At 47.8% G+C, this 21613-nt stretch overlaps 1 protein-coding gene across 19 annotated transcripts in view; it reads right to left on the reverse strand.

Annotated features, from left to right (window-relative positions):
- Positions 1-21613, reverse strand: part of IKZF1 (IKAROS family zinc finger 1) — a 112335-nt gene that overhangs the window by 36103 nt on the left and 54619 nt on the right. For 7 of the 19 annotated variants that reach the window (XM_027765640.1, XM_027765641.1, XM_027765637.1 and 4 more), the window contains exon 4: positions 1070-1129. The exons of 11 other annotated variants lie outside the window; for them this stretch is intronic. In XM_027765640.1, coding sequence (XP_027621441.1) covers positions 1070-1129 — 60 coding nt within the window. Of the gene's footprint in view, positions 1-1069; positions 1130-3757; positions 3949-21613 lie in introns of those variants that run through there. One more of the 19 variants, XM_006161803.3, reaches the window with a different exon arrangement.

Consider the following 21613-nt stretch of genomic DNA (forward strand, 5'->3'; position numbering starts at 1 on the left):
ATATATATATATATATATAAACTTTTACATATACACACACTACACATATATACACCACAGAAATAAATATCAAACTATTACTTTAAAAGTGAACCAAAGGAACGTTTAGTAAGAGAAAGACTTCTATAATTTTTGTATATTGAAAAAAACAGTCAATGTAGTTTGTGAGTAAAAGGGTTACTTAGATTGATACTGTTAAATCCTTTAGCTTCCAAAAGGTTTTTGATAACCAGGATGGCAGAAACCTTTCTGTAACTGTTACTGGCACCTTTTACCTTAGAGCCTGTACTTATAACTATTATATTCAAGATGATATTAATACAGGCACTGAAGGCTTAAGTCTAAGAGACTACCAACGTGTGTCACTTAAAATATTCAGCTATTTTTAAAACATACTCGTTGCTCTTTAAAGTATGTTTTTAGGTGTTGCCCCAATATATTTATCCTTTATCAGATCTCAATACCTAAAAAAGAAAAATGAAATTAACATCTGTCTTTGGTTGAACAGCTCAGCTCAGAGGAGGTCCGGCCTGCACCAGGTACTAACGGAATGTCTGCTCATGCAGGGAGGCTCTGCAGCAAACAGCCGGGAGGCCTGCAATTCTCCTCTTCTCAGTTCTGAAATGAATCTTCCAGGCCACAGGAGGGGAGATGTCTTTTTCTCCTGTGCCACAATATTGTAAAAATGGGCTTGAACACACCTTGGGCTGTTTGATGGTGACAGGATGGCCATCACACTCAATAAAATAACAGTAGCCAAAATTGTTCAATGACATCAGCAGAGTAGCAATTCCATCAGTACTAGTCTTACTCCGACACTTACTATTACGCCACGGTCAAGCTCCCTAGCACATCTCGCATTCTCTAACCCTCACGGTGTGAATGATAGCCCTGATGGGAGACACTTAAAATGAACAGAACGGTCACTACTTAGCTTATCTCGTTTTTTTCAGGCGTCAAGGGAGGCGTTGTTGAAAGAACATGCATGGACACACAATATTTACACGATGGAAACAAAGTTGGAGATGGACACGCGTTTCGGTTTTCAAGAAGCAAAGCATATACTTACGAGAGAAAGATTTGGGAATTAGTGTATGAAAATCCCTAAAGCCATCGGCCCCATATGCAACTGCAACAAAGGCAAAAAGAAAGCTGGGTTGGAATACTGTCAGAGAGAGATAGTAAGAGCTCATGAGAGAGTATTATCTTTTTAAAAACCATAATAATGCTCAAAACCATTGTTCAGCTACTTTTTTTAAAAAATCGGCTACTTTTGGCTCTCATAAAGGCAAGAGACAAGTCATCACTGCACCCCAGAGCTCCCAGCTCACCCTGTTAGATCATACGGAGTGGTCTGACACAGTCCCCACTGTGTCACACACCTTAGAGGCAGTCACCAACAGCTTTCTAGAGCTAGCAGGACTGCTCAGCAGCACAGACTTGAGTCCAAGACTTCAGCCTCCCGGCAGGTCACTCCTGGGAGGCACAGAGCTCCGCAGAGGCTGTGTGTTGACTGTACTGCAAGTGTTGTCCATTCACCTTTTTCTCAGCAAGTGTTCACAGAAAATAGAAAATGTTCATGCAGAACATGGAGTGGGGAAATGCGATGTTCCCCCTGTGTGTTGACGGTATTGCAAGTGTTCCATTCACCTTTTTCTCAGCAAGTGTTCACAGAAAATAGAAAATGTTCATGCAAAACATGGAGTGGGGAAATGCGATGTTCCCCCCTACCTCAAAAAGAGCTCCTAATTGCTGTGGCAATTCTTTATCAGCTGCTTTCATAAAGGTTAGATTCCTTTACATCTTCTCAATAGCTTCTAGATCTTCCTGTAGTTCACGGGCAGAGTTCCCAGGGTGTTTCTATTTCTTTCTTTTCCTTCCTTCTTTCCTCCTTTCTTTCCTTCTTTCCTCCTCTCCTCTCCTCTCCTCTCCTCTCCTCTCCTCTCCTCTCCTCTCCTCTCCTTCCTTCCTTCCTTCCTTCCTTCCTTCCTTCCTTTCTCTTTCTTAATTATCTTATTTAACTGTATTTATTTATTTATTTATTTTTGACCAGAGAAGGACAGAATGAGAGACAGAGAGAGGGAAAGTGAGAAAGTGAGCCACCCAGTCCAGGACTCAAACCACGGTTGGCCGTGTGGGAGTCCAGCACCCTTTACCACCACGCCACCTGCTGGCCCCCACATTTCTATTTCTTAAAACTGGGTATATTCTGCATATGTGCAATACTTCACCTTCCCACACATGTAAGCACATATATACATGGCTTTCTCCCCGACAGTCACATTGCATTAGACGTAGGGCACAGCACAGCTGTTCAATTAAACTTGTGAGATGAACTACTGAATTAGCAGAGCAAAGACCCTACATGCTTGCAGAAAACAGGTCTGCTGAGCTTTGCTTATCCTGGTGTTTTCAAACTAATCTGTCTGCAGGCCCTTTTCTTTCCCCATGAGAAACTTAAACTATTGCGATAACTGATAAAGTTTGGGAGACAGGTTCAAAGCTGTTCCTTGAACTAACTGGCTTAATTATTTGCAAGCAAGTCCTTACTCTTCATCTATGTATTGTGCCCCCTGATGGTGTAAACCCCATGAATCTTATCAGAGATCTCATGACTAGGATCACCTGGAGCCAGATGTGCCCAATGGCGGGCAGAGGGCCAACCCCAATTCCACATCAGCTTTTGCTGCTCGTGTCTTCACTGAGCTCCACCCCTTTCCCTAAACTTTCCAACCTTGGTTAGTCTGTGTCATGGGGTGCTACCCCCTCAGATACTGGAAGGAAAGGCAGGGCGTTTTACAGGGGAGGTGGCGTCACTGTGAGACGTGGCATGCCGGTGATGGTGCCGATGCAGAGTTTAACTATGGCAGGACTTGGAAGCCTACTCCCTAGTATACCGCTCCAGCTGTGCCCAGCTCAGGACCTGCTGTATATATGATTGTGGGCACAGCAGGGGGCAGCCAAAGAGGAATAAAGGATCTATGAAATTAGAACTGGAAAGGCCTGATGGTGGTATGGCAGGAAAATGCCATGCCCTGCAAGGCTGACCCATCTGGAGCCTCTCTGAGTACACAGGGCACATGTGCCCATGATCAGGAGCTATCCGAGGCTGGAGGTGGGTCATGGCATCTAAACCTTGTTGGGGGTGCCGTCTCCCTCTCTCTGTCTTAGATAAAATTAATAAATTTTAAAGAATTGACTAGAATCATCTAAAAACTGTCCCACCATTCTTGAGTAGTCCAAGTGTGAGCCTTGATATAGAACATTTTCTCAGGATGCTTTCCACGCCACACACCACCATGTAACAGGGTCATCTGACAGCTCTGTATCAAACTGAGATACTCACTGCCTCTCCAGAGAGTCAGTTCTCTGCCTAGTGTTACGCCAATTACCTTGTTAACCTTGGACCTAAATATCTGATTCCCTAAAAATAACGAAATGTTTATAAAACAAGGGCCAACCTCGCAGCTTAGTGGCTCAGGGAGCTGGATCCCATATGGCCTATTGCGATTTGAATCCTGGCCTTGGCAGTTTGATAACCATGCCAGGTGTGTGTGTGTGCCCCAGATCCCACCAGGATGGAGAGATGGAGGAGAAGGTGTGACCACACTGCCCTGAGGGTTCTCCCTAGCTCTGTCCCTCTAGTCAGCACACTCACCCTCTGGCAATTATTATAAAAACAAAACAAAATGAAATGCAATTGTAGCTGTTGAGTTGTTCTAGTTGCCCATGAAAACCAGAATGGACAAGAACCCACCCTGTCCACGTGCCACTTGTGTTCATGCACAGTTTCTGAGTCCAGGGAAAGAATGCATGTTGTTCTCCGTGGGCAGACAATCGCTCACGCCAGAGCCCAGGAACCACGCTGCATTCTGAAGGCCAGCGCGGAGGCAGCCATGGCTGGGAGCTTCACGTGCCTCACACTCAAGAAGCGCTTTCTCCAAACAGCCTTTCACCCTTACCACTTCCTAGGAGGTGGCTCTATCACCATGTCACAGTGAGAAAACGAGGGCTCCATAAAAGTTCTAGAATTTACATCTTGGGAGTTCCCATGGAAATACCGGGGGTCTTCGAAACAGTTATGGAAAAAAGAGATTGAAGTGTGAGTTTTAGTGTAGAAAAGCTTTGAAATTTGTGCACTTTTTTTTTCATAACAGGCATTTTCTATGTTTTTGAAGACATCCCCCCCCCAATAGAGACCACAGCTGGTTAATACCTGCCAGTCAGGATTTAAAACTCACATTCTACCCAGGTGGCCTTCAGAAAGTAGCAGAGGCTTCTAGAAGCTACGTTTATGATGCTTAGGAGGCATGGAAGGTGTGTTCTAGTGATGGCAACTGTGTGCACGTGTACACACCTAAGTGTGTGTACACATACATGTGACCACACACATGTGTACATGGGCACAGGGGAGGAAAGTGCTGCACTCTCTAACAGATTTCCCCAAGCAGTCACTGTCATTGCCAACCTGTGGCTTGGAAGGCGGGCTGCTGTGTGGACCTCACTGGCTCACTAAGCTGTCTGCTGATATTCCCGCTTTGCTCTGGTGGGCTGACAGATGGCCACACAACCCACCTGGGAGCTCTGCAGGTTCAGATGCACCCTGCACCTGAGGACGGTGCTGCTATGAAGTCTGAGTGCCCTGGTGAGGTTGACCTGCTCACTCACCATAAAAAGTGGTAACTGGGATCAAGGATGTTAGTATTCAGTGATTAACTCACAGCTTGGTCCTCATTTCTTTAGGAAATTCTACTCTGCATATCGGGCTATTGTTTTATAATAGGGTGCACTTTTTGGGAGTAATTTTTTCCTATAGGGTGCATGTGCACACAGGAAAGAAAGATAGGAAGACAGAGAGAGAGAGAAAAAAATCACCCCTTGGGGAAGGACAACCATACCATAATCCTTTCTCCTCCATTCTTCTCTCAGGATTTGGGCACATATGCACATGTGCCCAGCATATTTTTTAAGCCAGTAGGCCAGGGACTTGAGCCATAATATCAACCACGGGGCATCTAGCTGTCTTAACTGCCACGCCATTGGCTGGCTCCAAAAGAGTATACATTTTTCAAAACTGTGTTAAATCGTTTTCTAAATTTTATGCAATACATTCTTCTTATCAAGGGCAAATTTAACTCATTTTCTAGGAATTTCTATTCCCAAACCATCATGAGCATTTTCATATAAAATGTGGTGGACATCTCGGATTTCGAATCCTTTGCGGATGGTCAAAGTGATGAACATTACGGGAAAATAAATGAAATGCTGCAAGCACACTGCGAGCTTGCGCTGAACGTGCACAGTTCCAAACCCCTGCGGCCACCTTAGGGAGAGGTGAGAACATGCCTGAGACTTTTCAAACAAGGAGGGGATCTATTCCATTTTCAAATCCAGGACATTGACAATTTTCTGGAAGAGGAGGGTTGGGAGTAGAACACACTTCGATTTGTATTTGGGAGAACTCTAAACATGCTGTAGTTTGACTTTTCTACATATCCCCCTTTAATTGTCAAAGAATGTGTGCACTCTCCATGGGGAGGTGTGATCATGCCACAATCTTCCATATCTCCATCCTGTCGGGACGCTGGGACATAAACACACGTCTGGCATATCTTCGAGTTCTGAAGTAGGATTCATGGCACGGTTGGCCATGCGTGATCTGGCTCCTTTTACATAGAGGTTAACCACTGTGCTGTGGGGCCAGCCCTTACATGTAGTCTTTAAATCATATTAATTTGTCAGTCACGGTCAGAGAATTAGTCTCCCATCTTTTTTTTTTTTTTTTGTAAGTTTATTACTTTCATAAGACTGACCCACAGACAAGGAATGGGGGAAGGAAGAGAGCAGAAGACATACACCCTCAACAGGTCTCATACTATGGTCCCCGGTCTGCCAGCCAGTTGGGATCATGGTACACGCATCCTGCAGGTATAGGTCCACCCTGGAACCAAACCTATGACCATGGCCTTGTACACGGATCCTCAGCTTGAGGAGAGTGTTACCACTGTGCTACTGAGCTGGCCTAGCTGTGCTAGTTTAGCTGTGGTTTCCTGCTGTCTTCAGAGCTAGCAGTGAGTGGACAGCACCCAGCCCTGGGACTCAGCCAGCCAGGAGTCACTGGACCAAGATGGCAGAGAAAAGGCAGAACACCGGGGGCCATGTGGTTGCTGCAGAACTAGTTCCATCCTGAACAGGAACGGAGGCCAGATTCTGCTAAGATTCCCCCCATAGCTAAACTTTCAGTGGACAGCTATGACTGTTCTCTAGCCAGTCTGGAGAGCAGAGGTGCGTGGGAACAGAATGCTGGCCAACGGCTACTGGGAGCTGACTGGCCAACGGCTACCATGAGCTCACTCAAGGAAGGCACCGCTGTTCCTGTCACGGAAGAGGCAACTGAAATACAAGCAGGTTTTAAGTCACGCCACAGACACAGAGTGAAGGCTGAGAGTATGACCCTGGGACTCCTCTCGGCCCTCGGTGGTGCCCGTAAGCAGGTTTTGACCGTGTAGTCAGTCACTCTGTCCTCGCCAGTGCTGCGCCTCCATCCTTCCAGACTTCCAGGCCAGGTCCTGCTGTGCAGGTGACAGTGTCACACAACCCTGTGTCCTGCATACCCCTTGCACTGTACCTTCCAGACACTGGGCATGGAAAGGTTTGCCGAACTGTGCCTGAGCCCGGCCCTGGGACCACCTGAGCACAGCACCCACCACTCTGCTCACCCTGCCCTCCATGTGCAAATAAGCACAGCTGACCCAAGCTTCCTGTCCTCCTCAGAGCCAGCTCTCCTTTCCACATCCTGTATGTGTCTGTGGCTCCATGCATCCTAACCCACAAGGTCTCACCTCCACCCGTGTCTCCCACAGCCACAGGGTCTCCCGAGTTCTTGGAGGTGCCGGTGTCACTGTTTCCAATCACACTCCATCCTGGCCCACCACAAAACCACTGCCACTCCAGCTAAGACTGCTGCTGCACCTCCTCCTGCCTGGCCCCTGTCCCAGTTGGCACCTGGCTGGCTTGTGTGCACCTGGGCATGCTGCTTCTGGCTCCTCTTGGGCTCTACCTGCCAACTGCTCTGAGATCGCCACACTCGCCCTACTCTCACTGGGCACCTCCGCGTCCCGATTTCCACTGGGCTGGGCTGTTAGTATGAGACAGACTCTCAAGTCCTGCGTCACAATCCCTGCACGGCTGGAGAGCAACAGCCAGGAGTCCCTCAGCAGGCGACATTGCTCACAGAAAAGCAGATGGACTGTATGGAGACATGCTAGAAAACCCACCAAACCAGAACTCGCACACGACCTCTCTCCTGCAAATAGCCTGCAGGCTCCAGCTAGCTGTGCACACGTGTCTCAGTGGAGTTGCGGCTACAATACAGATGTGAGCCTGTGCTTCCTATCCTGGCAAGACCAGAGACGCTGCAGGGCCTGTTTGGTTCACTCCCACCCTGGGGACCTGCTTCAGAAGGCAAACCTCTCCCTGGGTGGTGACGGCCTTGGGGTTTCCTTTGGAAAAACTCTGGGACTGGTTTCCAGAATTCATGTGGGTCGAGCCCAGGCCCATGCTCCCATCAGGACTCCAAGTCCCAAGTCGCTGTGCTCCCTTCTGTGCTCACCTTCTGTGTGACGCCTAGGATGGGGCGGGGTCCTCTCACTAGTGCTGTCCACGATAGCCTTGAGAGCTGTGCGTTTCCCAAAACCCACTTTATTAAATGAGAAGTTGCAGAGAACGTGGCTGGAAGTGCTTTATTTCTTAAGGCAGTTGTGATTGTGGTTCCCAGGAAGCTGGGTGTGCGGTGACAAGTCAGCCGTGGGGGAAATTGTCCTGGCCATGGCTCCCTCAGCGTTCTACTTTACTTCAGTCTGAACAGACCAGGCACTGGCGCTGTCTGCACAGGTCCTCTGGCTTCTCTTGGCTGGTGTCATACCACACCTGGCCATCCTGAGCCTGGATGTTCACGAGCCAGCAGGTAATGACAATGGCTCTCAACTCGCAGGAGGGAAGGGGCGCAGGACAGTGTCACAGGTACAAGCACCTGGGCCGGAGGACAGTGGTGGGCCTTTGGCTTTCGCCCCTGCCATCGTGTGAACCTGGTCAGAGCTACGACGCTGAGTCTCAGTCTCCTCGCCCACCAGGTAGGAGTTATAGTTATCACCTCTGTTCTCAGGTTTGGGAGTTGATTCGGGGTCACAGAAGACCACTGCCCTTAATGGGAGTTATAGTTAGTTATCACCTCTGTTCTCAGGTTTGGGAGATGATTCGGGGTCACAGAAGACCACTGCCCTTAGCAGGCACTACTGAGGAAATGGGAATGCAGTTATTTTCTCAGTAGAAAGTCGAGAAGAAGGGAGGTGAAGATGACACCCATTTTCATGTCAATAGAGACCTCAGGGCCTAGGGATCAGCTAAACCAACTAACGTTCACTGAGTTTCTCAACAGGGAGAACCACAGTGTCGGGTGCGGGAACAAAGGGGCAAAGGCAGACTCCCTCAGGCAATGCCTAGGCACCTTTGACCTGAGGCACACAGCCTTCCTGCTCACATGTCTCCGGGAGTTGCTCCTCCATGGGGTCTTGGAGCCAAGGTGACCTTGTTAAGGGTCTTGCTTACCCTCACAGTGGACATATCATGGATGCAGAGCCTCCTGGCTTCGCTCCCCATCCCACAGTCTAGGTCACCTTCCAGAGCGAAGAACATAATGGATGCTTAGACTAATCCAAGGCCCGGCCTCCTCTCCCTCCATGGAGCCCCTCTGAGTACCTGTCCCGTTTTCTGTTTATGCTTTGTTAACAGTTTTAGTTTTAATTTTTGATGGCAAACTAACTAGGATGGATTAAGCTTTCATTGATAGGCCTATGGCTTTGAAAGGGAGAAATGGATGATGACTTTCTTCTGAAGAATCCCAGGAAGGAACTGCAGGTTCAGAAAAGATGGCTCCATTTATGGGGTTAGCTTTTAGATCATTGTTTTGGGGCCATCAGCAATCTTCCCAGAACCTGAGATTGGCGTGTCCTCTCAGCCTTCCTCTTACAGGCACTTCCCTGCAGATGACTTTTGGGCCCTGGGTCTCCACACAGCTCCAAGTTGGGCAAAACATTCAATGGGCTACAGAACAGACCTAGGGACGTATTCTCAGTAGTCTTTCTTTTTTTGTTGTTTTGAAAGAAATATCTATTTTGTAAAAATAACTTCTGCTTATTCTAGAAATACGTTTACTAGTGGAGAATACAGTTTCTCAAAATCACTTCCTAGTCCTATCATTTTAAGAACCATGTGTACAGGAGGGAATTTTAAAAAATAATAAAAGCAGGCTGAGAGAGCTAGTTTAAGTTTTAAAAAGTAAGAAGAAAAAAATGCCTTTTAGGCAATAAATAAGTGCTCAAAGAAACTAAAGAGGGCTGGAGGACTAATAGTTGGAGAGAAAGGTTCTAGTACCCATCGAGAAGGAGACAGTGTGAGGTTCATATATAAAGCACAATTTAAACTTTAATTTAAAAACATTTCCTATAGGGCACATGCACTTGCTGGAGAGAGAAAGAGGGAACACAGGAAAGCACCCCTATGGGGCGATGACCATGCCGCAGTCTCTTCTCCCCCGTTCTCCTCTCAGGATCTGGGGCATGCAAGCACATGTGCCCAACACGTGTTCCAAGTCACTGGGTTAAGGAATCAAACCACGAATCAGCCATGTGGGATCGAGGCTCCTTAACCACACCACCGGATGCCCCAGGAAAATTTTAATTGTTTTTCACTCTGAATTTCACTTGAATGAGGGAAATTTACATTGGCCCACAGAGGCCAAAATGATAAGGGAGGGTGCTGACTCTGCGGTGAGAGAAGACAGACTTCTAGATGTTTCTAGAGCCAGCAAACGAACATGGAGAACCACCCCGTCACGTCTAAGCCCTGCAGCGGCTTCCCGGCATGGCTGATGTGTGGTGTACAATGCTGAGAGGCAGGATAGGAGGGCAGGGGGAAGGAAGGGCTGAGGGGTTGGCAAGTTAGCATCTGCAGTGCGGGCTGCAGAGCGAGAGCTTTTGATCAACTGTTTGGGCATGGGCTGTAGCTGATGTAAGTGCACACACGTCTTAGATGTGGTTTTCCCTGTAACACACTCTTACGGAAGCAACAGGTTGAGCTGTTGCTGCCAGCGTCAAGGAGTTTGGCAAAATGAGGGATGAGCACTGAAGGACATGTTCAGACCGGTAACCTTGACCTGGCTTCCTGATGCAGCTGCTGGAGGTACATCCATCTATCACTGATCTATCACTCCTGTGGAAATGAGGGAACACACGCAAAGACAGGGCTGGGGAGGGGGGGTCTCAGTCCCATCTGGTCACACCTGTCTCCTAAAGTGACCAGTCTTCACCCTGCAGATACTCCCAGCCACTCCCTCCATCCCCAGAACTGGCCCTGAGCCCCAAAGATTCCAGAAGCCCAGGCCCTGCTTCAGGGAGGCCAGAGATAAAGTAATCTCCCCCAGGACACACAGCAGGTGGAGCCTCTGCTGGCCCTCCCTTCCAGAAGACTAACGGGTCCCTGTCAGAATTCCAAGCAGCAGGTGACTCAGCAAAGGAGGAGGAGGGACAGGAACCAAGATCCAGTCGCTGCCTTCAGCCACCAGGTTAAAGCAGCAGTCCTGTGCTCTCTGCTTGCCTGAGGGCGCTGACCTTTACAGAAAGGGGTATTTAGGTTTTAGTCAGGCTGAGAAATCCCAGGTAGGCGGCAGGCCCCTGGTGACCTTGCCATACTATGGTGGAGAAGAAGCCTTCATTCTTGCCTTGGTCATTTCTTTCTGAGCTCTCTCAGGAGGCACACTTCTCAGGCACCAGCTCGGTTGTGAGCCTGGTGGCAGAGAAGAGGAGAAGGAGCAAGACGATGCAGCATGCAACTGAGCTGGCCACGGAGGGGAGGCGGGCTTGTGTGCGGGGGTAGGGCCTGGCACTGGAGCACGACTGGGGTGGACACATGTGGCCTGGTACAAGGGCGTGTACATGCACACACACACACTCTGTGTACACAGGAATGCTCACGTGTGTGTGTGTGCACGTGTAAACAGTATATAGAGATCCCTCTTTGGCACACATATTTACAAAGGTAGGCTCAGTAAAATAGACTTATTGGTAGAAAGTCCACTGTGTGCAGTGACTTTGTCATTGTAAAGGACACTGACGCGGACAGGCGGACATCTGACCCCTCTGTTCTGAATATCACATCAGCTCCTCATGGCTCTGGGCGTGGTCATCAGTCTGCCAGCTCCATTCACAGAGGCCACAGACAGTGCCCCGAGTCATACTGAGTCTCTATAACACTCAGAAGTCACTGTGACGTTCAAGCTCCCTCCATTTTTTTTAAAATTGCCAGAAGGGCTTGCGCTCTTGTGAGAGAGAGCGAGCGAGACAGAGAGAAAGAGAAGGAAGCACTCCCAATGGGGTATGGTCACCACAATCCTCTTTCCTCCCTTTCTCCATCCTATCAGAATTGGGGGCATACATGTACATATGCCCAGTGTATTTTTCAAGCCACCAGGACCCAGGTTCGAATCGGTTGGCCATGTGAGATCCAGCTCCTTTGATCACTGTGCTTCAGGGCCAGTTCAACTCTGTTTTCTTTTTCTTTTTTAAAAGGTGGTAAAAAATGTGTACACTTATGGAAAAAGTGTACACTTATGGAGACAGGGAGAGAAGGAAAGTGAGAAAGCAGCCTCATGGAGGATGGCCACACCACAATCCTTTCTGTCCTATTTCTCTTCTCCCTCCTCTCAGGATTTTGGACACATGTACACATATGCCCAGTGTGTTTTCAAGTTGCCAGATCCGTGGCCCAAAGTGTCTAATTGGCCATGTGGGATCCAGCTGCCTGGACCACCAGGCCACTGGCGGGCCCTCGCTCTACTTCCTAACTGGGAAGCACTCCTACAGGAATTCTTGGCAAGGATTGTAACTTGTGGGAATGCTGTGATGTGAAGTCCTAAGGTAAAAGGCGATTTTATGCCACTAAGTCAAGTTACTGCTGACCTGTTTGGAATACTCTCGAAAGGCTTTGCAGTTCCTAGTTCTTCTACGGAATCCTCTAGAGCTTTTGTCTCCATTTTTCCCTTCTTCTTTTCTCCTTTCTTTTTTCCTGCCACTATTTCCTAAGCTCCTATGCTATGACACTAAGCTTCAGACGCGCTAAGAACATGCAGGGTCTTCAACACGTCCATGAGAAGTGCATATTATGAAAAACCATCACGCACTTCAAAATGTTTTGCACCAAAATATACTCATACTTCAAATCTGTTTTCCATGAGCTTTCAGAAGTCCCCTCTCACGTCACTAACCCTCACAACACAGCTTCGGGGTGTGATAAATTAGCATGGGCTCTGGCCTCAGCCTCCAACCACTGAGAGTTGCTGTGGAAATGGATTCAGAGAAGAAAGACCTGCTCCTGGCCCTGAGCCTGCCTCTGGGAAGCTCTGGGACATGAGGGAGACATGTGACATCCCCAAGCCTCAGCTTCTCCACGTAGGAAACCAAACTGAACAGCAGTCACATGCTGATGAGTCACACGGCACAGACACCTGGCCCACTACAGCTGGTCGGCATTCAAGGAACGCTGGCTAGCCCTGGTCCTGCCCCTGCCCCTGCCCCAGAGCCCTCCTGGAGATCGGCTCATTACTCAGAAACCTGCTTCCTGGCAGGTCTGTCAACATCTCACATTGCTTGGGAAGACCCTTCAGACACCACCTTTTTTTCCTAGCAGACATCAGCTGTTTCTTAGGATTGGAGTGTCTCAAAAAGTCCTGCCCTTCACATCAACAACAATTCTTTGAAATAAGGGAGGTTCTTCCCTTTCTTTCCCATCTTCCTAGTTCTGTGATTCAACACCCACCTACTGGGGAATACATGGAAATGGAGCGTTAGGTCATACATTCTTCATCTAAGTGCGTATGTTAGTCAGGGCCACTCTGGATCACTCAGTGAGTTCCCTGTGCAGTGGGGTCACATGCTGGGAGCTGGTTTAGGGAAAGCAGGTCGACATCCGATCTTAACACCCCACAGACAGAAAGAGGGAAGTCGGGGCCCACAGGTGGTTTCAGGGAAAAGCAGGGTCACGAGCTCAGATCTGAGGAGCCAGTTGGAGAGGCCTCTGTTCCTGAGACAGAAACACGAGTCCTCACCAGGCATGGGATCAGGCCTCTGTGTTCTGGAGGAACACCAGGCCGGCGACCATGGGCCCCTGCGCTTCCAGAAGCCGCAGCTTCCCCATTCCAGCCTCTTCCCTCCCCACCCCATGCATGTTCCTCCTTTCCCTCTACATCCAGACGCACCCTCCCTCCGGTCTCCAGGAGCTGGCTGACAGCAACGATTGTGACACTGCGCATGTGTCACACTGTAACTGCATTTCCACATCCTCCTGGCCGTATTGTAAGAGCCCGAGAAGAGGAACAAGGGCAAATAATGAAATATAGGAATGCAGGAAAAGAGGAAGCCACCACGAGACACCAGCCCAACCGAAATGCGAAGAATTATGGAGAAGTGACAGAAAGGGAAGTAAGAGCAAGGAATTGCATTTGGTGGCTTAGCCAAGCATTCACACAGACACACGTGGACACACACAGGCACACACGGATACACACAGACATACCATGCACACATACAGGCACACATATGCACACATGCACACACATAGACATACACACGCACAGACAGACACGCACACACAGAGGTACACAGGCACACAGATACTCATACACACATGCACACATATGGCACACATGGATACACACATACACACGAACACACATATGTACATGCAGGTACACAGATACACATACACACATACAGGCACACATGGATACACACACAGAAATGCGCATGCACACATACAGGTACACACAGATACATATACACACAGGTACATGCAGACACACACGCAGAGACACATAGGCACACATGCAGGCACACACAAAACACACACATGCATATACACATATAGACACACACAGACACACACACAGAGACACACATCTACACATACAGACACACAGAGACATACGCATGCATACATACAGACACACATACACATACATACATGTACACATACATGCAACACAGAGGCACACGTGCACACATACAGACACACATACACTCACAGTCACACACACTCAGAGCCGTTACTGCATCTAAGTGTAACTCCTTTTTAAGCTTATTTATTTTATATTCATTCGCTATGAGGGGGAGGGATTCTAAGTAAAACTTGAAAAGATGGTTAGCTGTCAGTTCTCGGCCTGAGGGGAGAGGGTGGAGGGTCCACTTTTGAGTCAGGCTGGCAGAGGAGGTGTTGTCAAAGCCTGCCGCAGGTCTCCCCAAAGCGGCCTAGATCCAGAAATTCCCGGTAAGTCTAGGCTATTCCATCATGCTTCTCTTGTACTGAAAAAGCCACATGAAAACATGCTAAAACTTCTTTACACTGTAAACTAAAATTTAATTTTGGGACTGAGACAAAAAAATGGAGTAATACAATAGAAGGCATAAATATAACCAGGTGGGTCAACGTGAGGACCACCAAATACCCTTTCTATATACACATATAGACACACACAGACACACACACAGACACACATCTACACATACAGACACACAGAGACATACGCATGCATACATACAGACACACATACACATACATACATGTACACATACATGCAACACAGAGGCACACGTGCACACATACAGACACACATACACTCACAGTCACACACACTCAGAGCCGTTACTGCATCTAAGTGTAACTCCTTTTTAAGCTTATTTATTTTATATTCATTCGCTATGAGGGGGAGGGATTCTAAGTAAAACTTGAAAAGATGGTTAGCTGTCAGTTCTCGGCCTGAGGGGAGAGGGTGGAGGGTCCACTTTTGAGTCAGGCTGGCAGAGGAGGTGTTGTCAAAGCCTGCCGCAGGTCTCCCCAAAGCGGCCTAGATCCAGAAATTCCCGGTAAGTCTAGGCTATTCCATCATGCTTCTCTTGTACTGAAAAAGCCACATGAAAACATGCTAAAACTTCTTTACACTGTAAACTAAAATTTAATTTTGGGACTGAGACAAAAAAATGGAGTAATACAATAGAAGGCATAAATATAACCAGGTGGGTCAACGTGAGGACCACCAAATACCCTTTCTTAAATGAAGAAGTACGGCGAGGAGAGAAAAGCCTAAAATCTAGGGAGAAATGAGGACAAAATAGTGAATTAACCCACTTGTGGCATTTTCTGCTTGTGGAGATAAGGTGTGGGCGAGGAGCCCTGAGTCTAAGGCATCCCCATGGGAGGAGTTGGAGGTTGCTGAGAGAAAAACCCTTATCTAGAATTTCCAGGGACGAGCAGGGGTGGGGCGGGGGCCCAGGCCAGGAGTCTCAGCCTCCTGGCTCCCACCAGGGCTGAATTCAGATGTGAAGTCCCCTTACTTGAGTAGGTTCTAAAATGAAAGCCCCATTTCCCTCTTCCTTATTTTCCAGAAGAATCATTGGTTACACTGAAAACTATTGTTGCTCTGATAGGAAACACCTGATTATTGGTCAAAACTTGCAATTTGAGTGGTCTCTTCTGAGGACACTTCGTTTCCATGCATTCCTTCATGCCTGCCTTCATTCATCCACAAGCAGACACGGTCAACTTTGCAAGGACGAGAATGGGAGAGACTGCCCACAGAGGGAGGTTTGGCCAGAAGCTCCCACCAAAGCCCCTCGACACACAGCTGGGTGTGCACTATGTGCACGGTAGACCTGGCCTGGGGTGGCCGCAGACCTGGCCGGACCCCTGCACTCTCATCCTTCAGTCGGGCCCCGAGGTCGGTGTCAGCAGATGCCCGGCCACTCCTCATAAGTGACACTCTCCTCTAGCTCATGAGACCACTGAGGATGGTGACCAGGCCTGTGCTTGTCTCTGTGAGATACTCCCTGAGGGGTAGGATGACCCTACAGAATCTAGTAGGCTTGTCCAGAGTCACCTGATGGAGCCTGGCTGCTGGGGGCTGTGCGGGAAGAGGCCTCCAGCCATGCCCCCGCTGCCCCTGCTCCTGCTCGCCCAGAGATGCCCTGGATGGCATTCCTTGCACCATGTATTGTCCCTGCCCAACACGATATGTTTGGTTTTTTAAAGTTCAATTATTTTATTCAAGATAGCACGTGTGGACACACTAGAGAGAAAGAGGGCACCCCTGACAGGGCCTTGTTGTGCCCCTTCCCCTTGCCCTCTAGTTCATCACGATCCTGGGTGGACACACATCTGCACAGCATGTTTGCAGGTCCACCAGGGATCCGAACCCGTAGTCAGCTATGTGGCTTCCAGCACTGCAGTCCAGTTTGCTCTGATCTGGGCCCCACTGTGACGTGCTGTCTTTGACGCAAACCACTAAATACCAAGACAGCAGGGCCAGCAGGTGTAGTGATGGTTAAAGCACTGGATCCCACATGGCCAACTATGCAGTTCAAGTCCTGGACACAGCCACCTGAAAAATACACCATGTGCATGTACATGTGCATCTGTGTGTGCCCAAAATCCAGAGAGGAGAATGGAGAAGAGATTGTGGTGTGGCCATTTCCCCTGGGGAATGATTTCTCACATCTCTGTCTCTCTGTCCTATCTCTCTCTCTTCTGTGAGTCACACTCTATGGCAAAAAAAAAAAAAATCTAAAAACAAAGCCAAAATAACCATGACACAGCATGCTCTCCTCTTAGACACACTTCAGTTCATTAAACAAGTACTCATTAAGCCCAGGGGTGCCAACTCCACACTAGCCACCGAGGACAGCGAGACACCTCTGTGACCACAGGGCCTGTTACCAATGGCACTGACTAGTTACCTTCAAAACTCATCATCAATACAAGAAAAACGAAGAGCAGAGACATTGGGAAGGGTGAAAAAAGCCAGGGGCTCCAAAATGTTGGCTTCATTTTTCCTGCAGTTCTGGCAAGAAGATTTATCATCTTTGAATTTGTATTTTGGTTCTAGCTTTTAAATGAGGGCAGGGTACAAAAACTGCTGCCTGGGCTATCATCTCATCCTGCCTGCCACCTGTCAGGCTGGGGTGGCCCAGGACCCTCACCCCAGTTCCACTCTTGTTCTCTTGCCTGGTCCTGCCCTGGGCTCCTGGGGCTGCAGATAAGGCTCTGCCCACACAGATCAGTGAAAAACCTGGAGGATCTCACCTTTGCCAGGCACCTTGGCCTGTGGGATGCCATCTGTGGGATGCGCAGAGGGCCCTGGGGGACAGTGACCACCTGATTAACACACCTGTGCACTGGTTGTGTCTGCCCTGTCCTCCCCTGCTTCCCAAGATTGCCTTTCTGATGAGCTAGTGGCTCATAGCACCTGTGCTGGGCTTGATCTGCGGGAGTCCAGGCTGGGAGATCCACCGAGCCCTCCACACCAGGGAAAACTGCTGAGATGCACCGTATAATTTTCAGTTTCCGGTTACAGATGACCTGACAGTGCACAACTCATGCCATCCGGGCGGCACACAGATGCTGCAGGGGCTGGGGAGATACTCTGCCTTCTCCATCCTTGAGAGCTTAAACAACAATTTGCCTGCCTTGCCTCTGGGCCAGGCTGCATGCCAGCATGAATGGGTCACCTCTGTTGTGACAGAGGCACCAGGACAGGGTGTCTGGGACAACAGCATCTTCCCCGCAGAAAACAGGCACAGAGCCCTCAGAAATGTAACACTTATGTGGAGTAGCATGTTGGAGGCCTGTTGTTGCTTTCTTACAAAAGTAAATTTGGAGGCTCACTGAAAAGGGATCCCCCTAACTACAAAGGACACAGCTGAAGTTTATCCTGGAGCAACAGTGGCATCCTCGGGGCCCTTGACCATCGGGCTGCTCTGCTCAGCCTCTGGGGCACACACATCTATGTGCACTTGGAAGCTCCAACTCTTCTGGCCTGAACATGCTCACCTGAGTCACAGGAGGACTGGCTTAGATAGGGAGTGGTTCTCTTGTGAGGTCAAAGCATCCGTAATGTCAGGGTTGGGGGGTGAAAGGAAGAGGATGAGGGACCTTCTTTCTCTGCCCCAGGCCCAGTGCCAAGGCATCTACTATACAGTAAAGAAAGGTGGCAGTGGCACGTTGCAGGTGCCAGACACCAGGCCTGCATGGGCAGGCATGGCCGGGAGGGACTGGAGGCTAAAGCAGCCCAACATGGCAGCAGCGTAGCTGACAGAACCAAGGAAGAAGAAAGGTGTATCTCACTCTTTCTCTCTCTTTCTTTTTAATGCAAGTGCCCTGGATGTCTTGGAAACGTTGAACTGCAAAGTTCCTCCACACTGGGGGAGGCAAACAGCTCCTAGGCTCTCACGCATGCCTGTGCCCAAGCCATGGACCCAACATCACAACTGACCCCAACGACAGTGTCTTGGCCTCCAGTTCTCCTACATCTTGGGTTTTTCATGAAGATATTCTAGCATATGGAAAAAAGACATGCAGGAAGCCAGTGCTTTGCTTGGGAGTGATATTTTATTTTGAAAAAAACGAAGTACAGAAAAACTCTAAAAATATATAAGAAGATAAAATACATATTCGTGTAAGTCGTGACATTTTACCCCTCTGCAGTGACAACATAGGCATATTTATGTTACCAATTATGCTTAGAAATGTCACGGTTGAGGGTCAAGGAGAATAAACTTCCCCTAAAACAATAAAAACAGATTCGCACATTACATAATAATAGATAAAGAAATAGTATTATGATTTTATTTCAACTTGGAGGCTTCTGGCTCAACTGAGAGAAGCACAACAAAAACCTGAATCAGAAGGATCTGAATAGAGACTAAGTGGTGGAAAATGTCAACACGATGGCCTCATTCTGAAGTGCTCCGCTTAAAATATATAAGCTTGAGATTGACAGACTTGCCCGCTGATGTCATCTCGTCCCAGTGACATTATTCTTACTCAGAAGTGAGACACTTGCGTCTGCACTGACTTGTGATGATAGGTCAAGAGGGAGAAAGAAAGTAAAACTGAACTCTGGGTAACAGGGTAAAAGAGAACTAAAAACCCTTGAACTAAAATTCACACGTTTGCTCCTGGGAAGTCCCTCAGACATCTGCTCAGAACTTGTGCTCCCTGCCTGCCTGTATGCACATTTGTAAAAATGATGAAATGATTCTTTCTTATCTTAATCCCCAACAGATTAGAAGTTGCCAATTAGAAAGCAAAGGGAGAGACAGAAAATACTATACAAAGAGATAAGAGAATTCAGACTGGGATCCACCAGCAGACAGCCAGAAGCTCCATGTTCAGTGGCTTTTTCTGAAGTGAAGTTCAGGACCCTGGGGCAGACAAACACAGAGGTTTGAAATACGGACTGTGGTGGGAATCTAGGGTCAGAACCTCTGCTGCATTAGTGGCAAGAGTGATGGTTGCTGGATGGATGGACGAACAAACTGATAACACAATCCTCTATGCTTACAGAGTTTGCAATTTACAAAATATGTGTTCATAAATTATCACCCTATAATGCCAGGGCTAATGTTTAGGAAGAAAACTTGAGTGAAAAAGAAAAACTTAAAGAATTTTCAACATAGTATTTAAAGAATTGCTAGTGGGTAGGGGTGACCAGTTGATCCTAAGAAGACTCTTTATCCAAAAGGATTAAAATACACCATATAAAGTGAGGCAGGTTTGAGTCATTTAGAAAGTGTAGTCTTGGAGAAATGCTCTCTTCCCCTCACAAAGACAAGACTAAGGAGTTGTTGGTGGAGGGGCCAGGGAGCATGGAACCTGTGAGTCAGACCTGGGACAGCCCAACATCACAGAGGCTCCAAAACATTTGCTGTAGCAAAGGGCTTCCTGGCCGGCTGGCTGAGTGATTCATATTGATTGGGATAGAGAATTCTGCCTCTACATCCATCCCTGTGCAAAGATATTATAAATTAAATTGCAATTATGTGCAAAGCTTATCAAGTTCAGATAAGGGTAAGTGAGTTTGGTGTTGACTGCTTCCAGGGTCCTGCTGCCAGGAAAGCAGATATGGAGGAAATAGAGAACATACTGAGATTAAAAACAGGAAATGGGTGAATTCAGTGCCCCTTCTGGGAAATGATGAAATAAAATGTGTTTCAACCTTAAGGTGTAATCATGCAAAACTTAGTTTATCAGGGTTATTAAGACATAGGATTTCTCATCAAGATAAATTACTTCTTTAAATTAAAAAAAAAAAAAACAAAAAAAACTCAGCTAATAGGATGGCCGAATCCACCCTTGCTCCCAATATCATAAAAAATGTAATGCTTGAATCCACAACTCCCCAATTCATAAAAATTACATTTTAAAACATTATCTAATGAGTAACTGGAATGTGGTAAATGTTTCCATGATCTCAACTCAAAGCTTATAGCTGAGTTATCAACTCAAAGTTTATAGAAGTTGGTTTCTGCTATTTTATTCAGATGTAACACATAGCTTGAACTAAATCACCAGTTTAATGTGTGAAAACATAAACTCCTGATGCTAGAAAGCTCAGCTTGCACTTAAAATGCAGGTCTTCAATGTGTACAGTAGAAGTACACTCTCGCCTGGAACTCAGCCCTGGGCTCAGCTGGCTGTGACACAGCCCTGGACTGAATGCTGAAACCCAGCACCCGGGTCCCCACCTGCACTGCCATTTCTTTTCACAGGTTGACACAAGGAGCGGTTGTACAAATCATACCAAAGATCTACATTTATGAGTAACCGATGCAAATGAGAGGGAATGAAAGCACAGAAATGATGGGAAATCTAACAGCATAAATATTTTCACACTTCAATGACACATTTCTAACGGTTAAGAATGAAGCAGAGTTGTCTGTGCGCGAGGTAAGGTCACCGTTGAGTCTGTTGGTGTAACGTGCTATCAGAACCCAATTTAGCCTCGTGCCTGCCTGCCTGCCTGCCTGAGGAGCCTCTATCTGGCTGCAGTCACCAGCAGGCAACCCTCTTTCAAATGCAGTGGGGAGGGCTTGAGCTGCTGGAGGGTTCAGAAAGCTAGCCTGCTGGCCTCCAGTTCATTCCCTTCCCAGATGGCCCTGAGAACTAAATGTACCATTTACACATTGGAAGCCAAGGGTGGGTAGAAATATCAGGGGTTGGGGGATAATGTTATGTTGTCTTCCTGAGAAACAAAGCCAGGAGCCAGTTTCAACAGCTGGCCTCCTGGTGAAGAGGCAACCAGTGGAACCCAGGAACCCCTGGCCCAGTGTGCATTCCAGTGTTTAGGCCCACAGTCCTCTGGGGTCAACAGCATCAGCGCTAGCTGCTCAGACAGGATGGTGGCTAGCTCAAATCCACATGGTGGCAGATGGCCAACATGGGACTCAAAGCCAGGGCTGTCTCTAGGGCCAACGCTGAGCTAACAGCAACCCCACTGGTGCTCCTCACCAACCTAGCGCTGCTGAAATGCCTCTGCTGATTTGGGACCATCTCATTTATTTCTCACATGGCTTCTTAAACCTAACTTTGGTATTTTGAAACCCATAGCTTTCTGAGTTTGTAAAATAAGACAAGTTGCTTTGTTCCCAAAGCCTTTGCTCAAATTTTGCATGGAGGGTCCCCATATGTCCCAAAGTTATTTCTCACAGATCCTATAACATGTTTTAAAATA

Source organism: Tupaia chinensis, unplaced genomic scaffold (genome assembly GCF_000334495.1).
Source record: "Tupaia chinensis unplaced genomic scaffold, TupChi_1.0 Scaffold139072_1, whole genome shotgun sequence".
NCBI lineage: Eukaryota > Metazoa > Chordata > Mammalia > Scandentia > Tupaiidae > Tupaia > Tupaia belangeri.